Here is an 8,825-nt window from a genome sequence, read left to right as displayed (position 1 = left end):
TTCAGAAATTTAAAATTGACTATGAGGTAACCATCTGTTCTGTAAAGATCCCTGCCACTTTTGTCTTGGCAGTGTTATGTCTGTTCATACACATTTTAGTAGCCCTGATACAATTTGTACTTTTTATTTCAGACATTGTGTAGGTGGCTTTTGACAGTTAGGAAGAATTATCGAATGGTTCTGTATCACAACTGGAGGCATGCTTTCAACGTGTGCCAGCTGATGTTTGCAATGTTAACTGTAAGTATCGATTCAGAGAGACAGTTCCATAAGAGATTTTACTGTCATGATACCTTACCTATCTAAACTTGTTTTCCCCAACATTTGCTGTCTTTTCTAGTTATGATATTAATTTATTTGAAATAGAAATGTACAAAAAATTAGGACATCCAACTTATAGCATCACATATTTGGCAACTTTTTTAGTATTTTAGCAACAGTGTTATTGCAGGCACATTAAAATGACTAATAACAGATGGCAGTTTTGGAGGACTATATTATTATCTAGCTCTCAATTTTACAGCAGTGATTTCCCTTCCTGATTTTGCATTTATTTCTGTCTTTGAAAATGGAGGTCACAAGAATATGAAAGATTAGGATTGTTTGCTGTGTTTTTTCTGTCCTAGTTTCATTTAAATTGATATAGATGACATTGCCTTAAAACATTTTAGCAATGGTGTTAGCTGTGAACTATATGGTTCCTACAAACTCCGTAGACAGCATCGTATTGTGTTCTGCTATCAGCAATCATAGAGTCTTATCTCCTGTCGGCATAAAAGTAACTCTTACTGATGCTAATAATCTCTTTTACCTGTAGAAAACATTACTACAGGATAGAATTCATATTTTCAAAAGTTAGTAATGGTATTCTGCAAGTACAGAGTTTAAACAATTGGTAGAAAAAGTGGTAACACTTCAGTATTTATAGTTGGTTAATAGGGCTCAGTCAGGGGATTGTTATTGTAAATATTTATCTATTTATGTATTTATTGTAGGTGTGGATTTTATTTATATATTTATTTTGGAATGCTCCACGTTTCAACTTTATTTTGTACTAGAGATGAGCTACAGCCAAAATGTCAAATCCAAATTCCTTCATTTCAACGGAATATAGGATGAATTCCTGGATTCAGATTTGCTCTTAAGACTTTTGTTCAAGTTAGAACCAAAAATTACAGCTCTTTTGATCTGGATGTAGCAGAAACCCTGGGGAGCATCTGTACTTGGGAGACTTCAACCCAGGATGGTGGAAATCTTGTGAGAACAGATTATCTTGTAGATCTCATTCAAGGCAGCAGAAGCCCATTTGCTGTGAGATTTCTGCTGCCTGAGGAACGAGCTGTGAAGTTTCACTCCACAAACCTGAATTTTGTTCCTTTTACAGTCTCAGACTTGAATTCTCAAACCCTAATGTAATTCTAATCAAAACCTGGCTCCAAACACAGGGTCCATCTTGACCCTTAAAAGAAGGCCCTGCAGTACAGTGTTTGTGCAAACACATCGTTTGTAGCCTGAAATAAAAGTCTGAAATTTTGGTAAAGCATGTCCTAAAGTGATACAGCTTTCAAAGAAAACATAGGGATATGAAAAGTGAATAGCTTTAAAAGTTTTTTTTTGAAGACATGTCTGTTCAAATTATAATATAATCATAATAATTCAAATTACAATAACATTATGAACTATACCAGTAGTATCAGTAATAACTGATGCAAGTTGTTTTTTTGTGAATCAACTCTGTTTTTATCCCTTGAGTATTTGCATTTAAAATTTGGATCTTCACTATTATTTTCAAACTTGTTTTGAAGCAACAATTTGTTATTTCTGGCAAGAAACGCACCTCTTTATGGGAAAAAAAAGATAAATTTCTATCTTTTGGGTAAAACTGTGATCTTTTCAGGGTGAAAAGACAATTTTATTGTTTTTTATTCACCCAAAAGTGTTAAGAGTTAAGAAAATATAGCCTTTTCCCCCTGTGAACTTGTGAAAGTTTTTTCTTTTCTAGTTTTGCAGGTTTTAAACTTACACAGGTTTAAGACACCCCTAATATGAATAGCAATACTCTAGTGTTTCAGAACAGATACTACAGTTGCACATTAATCATAGAAAATCAAATTCAGGTACCAAAACAAAGGCTGCTTTTGAAAACATTTGTCTATTTATTCTTCAAGGTCATACAGGAAGCATGTAAGAGAGCCAGGAATAAAACCTGAATCTTCTGATTTGTTGCCCTAAATTAGTCACAATAAGATTATCTCTTTGAATCAAGGGCTGTGCAAATAAATTTCATATAATTCTTTTACACTATAAAAAATGAGCTGTCATAAATTGGTACAGGAGATACTACACATTTCTTTTTGTGACCAGTAATGTCACATTATGGCTAACTGACTCTTGTTTTAATGGAAGAGTGTAAAAATACTCACGTCAACAAAACACTGAAAGGAAATCCTGTAAATCAGTTGGAAGTTCCTACCTTCCCTCTATACCAGGTCTTGTACAAGATTGTATCATATGTTGAGACAGCAAACATATGGATGATGAAACCCACGGTGAAATATATAGGATCTAAAAGCATATTATTTAGGCACCAGTTAGAAATCTCTTGTTCAAGAATTAAGAAGATGTAAAACATTTTGTTGAAAAAATATATCAGCAATCAAAGCACACAAGCACTTTTATGATGCATTACCAATATATTGCTTTAGAACTGCATTTTGGAAAATCCTCCGTCATTTTTGGAAATTGAGCAGAAGCATCGCAAAGTTCAGCTACTTGTTCTCTTCCTTTCCCTCAGGAGAGCTTAATCATTTTTACTGTAAGACACCCACTGCTAGCCAGTCTCTGAAATGCTATTAGTATTACTTACCTTGTTGGAGGTAGCATTCTCAAAGCTACATAGCCTGAACTGTTACCGATACACATCAGATAAGACCTGATCCATTGCCCACTAAAGTCTTTTTGCTCACTTCAGCAAAGGTTGGATCAGGTTTGTTTCCCTGGGGACAAGTAGCAGCCGCACACCTTGTGCCATGCTGTTTGTCCCCAGAGAATACCTGTGCCATACACGCTGTGTCGTGTGGCAGGTTACCCTGGGTGGGGTATGGGAAGCTGGGGTTAGCAACTATGCTGGCCCCAGCACCCTTACCTGGGGTCCTGGGGGCCTTGGGGAGCTGCAGCCACAGTGCTCTGGGAGCTGGGAGCCTGACCAGCAGCTGGAGTGTGGGTGCTGCCAGCCAGGCTCTGGTTTTGGGTGGCATGTGTTACCACCATGTGCACCACCCTGCTTTTTTTTTTGGCATGGGTTTTTTTGAGCCTGGGATAAAAAATCCCCTGGCACTGCAAGGTAGCAGCGTGGGGAACACTTGCATGTGCAGTGTGTGGTGCTGCAGACAGGTCTGCAGTGCCACATACTGCACATCCATGCTCGTCTAGACATGACCTATGTGCTCATGGTATAGTAAAAATGTCATCTAGTATATCTCCATAACTCCCTTTTATTATACCTATCACAACCTCACTGCACTCAGGGCACCTCTCATTAGTCTCAAGGCACCTCTGAGAAAATGCCAGCTCTTATCTTTCATTTTTTGACTATAGAAAACAATAACACTATTCTTCTGCAAAACAGTCAGAAAGATCACAACAGGTCAGAAGGTTTTACATTGTGGATCCCTATTTGAAATTTCTCGGTTTATCTTGTTAATCGAGTGTAGATATTTTCACACCTGTGCACTGTGTATTGTGTGGCACCGTTACACTCTTAAAAGGATCTCATGCACCCGGGGATGCTGTGACACCCTGGTTGCGAATCACTGTATTACACAGATCTACAAAGTGAGGTAGAAGAATAAAGAGGTATGAAGCCATGCAGAGTTCTGATCTGCACTGTATTATTGGCTTGCTGTTTCATGATAGTGTCTCAGACCCGCTAAACCATGTGGCATTTCTTAAGACAAAGTATGTTACATTAGTCATTATGAAAGGAATAGAACAGAGATGTTCAGTGAATGAGAAATATAACTTGAAAGAGGAGTGAGAGTTGCAGTTGTTCTCATGGTGCTTTAATGTTTGGAAGAGTTTGCTCTGCTGCTTGTAACTGCATATGTTTCCCTGGTTAAACCTACAAGATATTTTTGTGTCTGAAACGTTGTGTTGTTGTGTCATTAGATAACGGATATGAAACCTTAAGCTAAACTTCATAAGCATGTTGACTAAGTGCATGCAATGGTAATTTTTCAAGATTTATAAGCTTGACATTTTAGCATTCCAAACACACCACTGATACATGACTGAATAGTAAAACAAAAGCCATAGCAAACTGTTTAACAAATGGAAATTGGACTGCATTGAAATCTGTTTGGTTCTGTCAAATGAGCTGTGTGTATATTCAAGAGGAAAAGATTTTTGTAGGTAATATCTTTTATTGAACCAATTGTATATAGGAGGGATACAGATAAGTTTTTGCGTAGAAATACCCCTCCTCAAGAGTACTTTCCACCGAAATTGGAACTCATGGGTACTTCATAAGCTTTCCAACTCTACAGTTGATCTATTAAAAGATACAATTCACAAAAACCACTGCCTCTATTTTTTACACACTATCACAGCTTCAGCATCACCCCAATTCTGTATATATGGCACCTGCATGCACCGAACCTTGCAGATTTCATAAATGATACAAAATGTCCTCTAGGTGGAGCCGTAAAGTAAACTTTGTAGGAGACTGCTTTTTTGAATGGGAAAGGCATTCTATCCTACCCTTTCATTGGAAGATGAAAAACGTGACATCAAGTACGGAAAAAAAACAGATCTTTTCCATTTCTTAAAGGACATGGCTTTGGTTCTCTTCAGTTGAAATCGTACTACACTTTGATACTCTTTCCCAAGCCTTACTTTCTGAATCCCATCAGTAATCACTATTTGGGCTGAAATAGTTTATTGAGATTTTTCAAGCAATGCTTATCATAGTATCTTAGTGCCTGAGTTCCTAACAATGACTGTAAAATTGACAAATCAAACCACTTTGCATACGTTGCTGCTTCTGACTTCAGTGAGAATAGGATTGGACTCAATGTGAGGCCCAGTTGGTCTGTCATTTCTTCCAGAGGTAGAAAGCCTGATCTTGTGAATGAGGAGCAAGACTAGCACTTTGTTGATTTGATTCAATTTCTACATCTGCTATTCATTGTCTTTGTAACCTTAGGCACATTATATAATTATTCAGTGCCCTGATTTTCCATCTGGAGATAATAATTCCCTTATTTTTCAGGACAGTTGCAATTGTAAATTCATCATTATATGCATGTGTAGTGCTTAGGTACTACAATGTGGGTGCTATCTATAAGAAGACAGGTGCATGAAAAGATTTTTTTAAATGTGCTGTAATTAAAGATCACCCCAAAAAGTTATCCCAAGTCATCTTTGCTAATGTTACAGAAATATTTTTGGATGGAGCATAAATAAAAAAATATACCAAATACTGGCAGGCCTAGACGTAATGTACTTGATTTCCTATATCATAAAAAGAACCACTGAAAATCACATCTGGCTCAAAAAAATGACCTTGAAGTTTAGCTTAATTTTTAAAGATAGATTTATATTTTCAGAAATAAGTTTTGAATCAAAATGAAAAATCAAAATAACAGTTACAGATCTGTGAATTGTGATTAACATGTGTTATCCTAATTCTCCAAAAGTATTCTTTGCTCTTGAAAGTAGTATTCAGGCATCAAATAGGTATGCCACTAATTTGTTCTTTAGCTGTTGTAATCTTCAGATGATGATGCCTGCCTCCCATGATAGCATTATTATAGAACATTCCCCCCCACTGCCCACATACTCCTGTAACTATTTCCCCCCACAATGTTTGCATAAGTGCTTATGGCATATCAAGATCTGATAGAAAACACAAGTAACACATAGGTAAACATATTAATATTTATGCTGGTGCTTCCAGTGAAGTCATACTAGGGAAACGCGGTTCAATACTGACAACAGAATAACACAGAAGCACAACTTACTTCTGTCACTTTTTATGCTTCTTGAAATAGAGTATACATTCAAAGTCCAGAGGCTCATGTACACGCCATGATTTTTGCCCTTTCATGCACTTTAACTGCATGTCTGTTTGTACAAGTGGAATATCTCAACACTTTAAAGGTCTTTCTTGTGCATTAAACTAAAACTTATGGGGCGCAGTTTAGTTTGGCTCACCAGGAATTAAATCCATGGATTTGTTGCTTGCAAGCACAAAGGCACTCAAAGACATGTAATGGGCCTCTTGGTCCACCACATGGCACTGCAACTTTTTTGTAGTTCATCCCTTGGAATTGCTTTCGCTTTTGAATTTTCCGCCTTTTTTTTTCTTATGTGGTTTGCCAGCTCCCTGCTTCCACAGCTGCATGGCAGGGCCCAAGCATGGGGTAGGTGGGGGTCACAGGCTGGGGGAGCAGTGCTGGACCACCCTGCTCTCCTGTAGTGCTGGCCAAGGATCCAGCTTAATTTGTTTGAAAACCTAGTGTGTGTAAACACAGATGCAACGCTCCAAAATAAACAAGTATAAATTTTATAAACCTATTTAATTTAATTAGGATTAAAACCTGTAGTGTGTACAGCCACCCCATATTTCTGATGTCAGCTAATTACTTTTCAAGCTAGGCTTTTTGATAATGCAAATTAGAGACAGTAGGGACTGAAGTTACTGTATCTTTCCATTTCACTGGGACCTGGACATCTAACTCTCCTCATCTCTTTTGAAAATCCCAGTCTTAATGTTTATAGAAGTCTTGGCTCTAGTCTTGGGTTGCTCGTAATTAAGAACTGGAATTTGAATATAATACACTAAACCAAGATGTTAAATAGGTGACTAGCTAAATGTTTATTATTAAATTTCTGAGGGAAGAAATTATCTGTACAGGGCCCTTTCCTGCAGTCATTTTTAGGGGCCTATTTGAATTGCAGCAAGACACTTTTTCACAGCACGCAGAACCAGTTTTGTACACATTTTGCACTGGTCCTGCCCTTTACCACTGACTGGCCAGAGAGGCCCCAGTAGTCCCATCCCTTCCTGCTGATTGGCACTGAAACACTTTTGGTTTCCTCACTGGCACTTTCATTTAGTTTATGTCACTACCTCAGCCTCTCAGTATCTCTCATTCAGATCATGTGCTTTATGGCTGTAGTGATTGCCGTGCTTTCTTTGTATTCTGGAAAGCATTTTTGAGAGTTGATTCCAAAAGAAATTGTGGCCAATCCCATTTTTCATGGCAGTCATGGAGATAGCTGTTTTTCTCACTTTTCATGAAAATTGCAAAATTGTGATTTAAGTAGGTCTCTAATCATTTTAGCACAACACTAATTCCTCCAAAATCCAATGGAAGCCAGTGCTTTGGGCACAGTAAATCAAGAGCTCCATATTTGTTCTGCATTATCCCAAAAACAGAGATCATGGTACAGTTACAGAAGTATTCCCCAGATCAAGTTCACCGTATATTTTCAGGTCTTGAGTGTGTAAGTGGGAACAGATGGGCCAGAAGTGTTCAGGAACATCCTTGTCAAAGCACACTGCTGCCACAGAGTAGATATATTCAAAGAGCTCAGTCTCCCATTGACATTAGTGACAAATTTCAAATTTATTTTAAAAAGAGTAGGAATATGCAGATACAAAACCCACTGAGCCCAAAATGGTTTGAACCACTTGAATGGGAGTTTTGAAAATGAAAAGAAAGCAGGAATGGTGTCTAAAAGTGCAGCAGTGAAAGCACATTGTTGTTTGTTCTTTTCTGATTTTAGTTTTCATCCTAGTTAACACAGCATTGTTAAGATCATATATAAACACACAGAAACTAGGGGTGCACTGATAGAGATTTTTTGGGCCGATACCAGTGGCTGATTTTCAATGAGCCATATCGGCCAATACCAATCCACTTGCTGATATGCAGCCTGGCAGTGTGGAGAGCAGGGTCAGCTGGTAAGTCTATTGTGGGGGAAGGGAAGGCAAGTGGGGGGCGCGGATCAAGGCTCCCATGGTGAGTGAGGGAGTGGGGCTAGGGCAGGCACTGCCCACCCAGGGTGGGGCAGGGCACAGGACAGAGCCACAGTTCATCTGGGAACCACTGTGGGGGGCATCTCCCAGCACTGCGCACACCCTAGGAGAGCATGGGGGGGCATGTGCCCCCCTGGATCTGTGTGTGGGGCACAGATGAGCTGCTGCTGAGGGCTGGGGCCAAGGGCTGCACTGGGGGGCAGGCAGTGGCAGCACTGGGAGGGGAGGTTGGGGGGGGATGGTGAATTTTGGGGGTGCTGAAGCCCATCCACTGTAGCCTGCCTCCCAGTGCCACTGCACAGCCCAGCCCAGCCCCGCACTGGGAAAAGCCCAGCACAGCCCCAGGCCCCAGCCCGCAGCAGCAGCCCACCTTTGCCCTGCGCACAGATACAGCGGGGCACACGCTCTGATATGGGACTGATGTATCAGTGCATCTCTAACAGCAACACATATGTGTATGGTCACACAAACATATATATGTATTTACATACAGATGTATATGTGTGTGTGTATATGAAATACATTAATGCTTATTAAAGCTTATTAATGGATTTGTAACAACACAGATAAGATGCCATCAGTTAAACATAAATGTCATAAGGACCGTTGTAAATAGAAGTGTGCAGTGATGTGTTTACCCTTCCCAAAAAGGAAGGGTTTTACTTCCCAAAAAAGAACGGTTACAGGTCTGGTTGCTAAGTAAAGGAAAGAGGCATCAATTTTTAATTCAAACAAAACTCATAGATTTCAAGGGAATTTTTTCCTGAATAATGACTGCACA

General features: G+C 39.1%; 1 protein-coding gene across 1 annotated transcript in view; it reads left to right on the top strand.

Annotated features, from left to right (window-relative positions):
- PDE11A (phosphodiesterase 11A) overlaps positions 1–8,825 on the top strand; it is a 290,348-nt gene that overhangs the window by 214,937 nt on the left and 66,586 nt on the right. The window contains exon 12 of the mRNA XM_019523008.1: positions 133–240. Coding sequence (XP_019378553.1) covers positions 133–240 — 108 coding nt within the window. The remainder of the gene's footprint in view (positions 1–132; positions 241–8,825) is intronic.

This window comes from Gavialis gangeticus, unplaced genomic scaffold (genome assembly GCF_001723915.1).
Source record: "Gavialis gangeticus isolate Ggan-Ray unplaced genomic scaffold, GavGan_comp1, whole genome shotgun sequence".
Taxonomy (NCBI): domain Eukaryota; kingdom Metazoa; phylum Chordata; order Crocodylia; family Gavialidae; genus Gavialis; species Gavialis gangeticus.
This window is presented reverse-complemented; position numbering and strand designations above follow the sequence as displayed.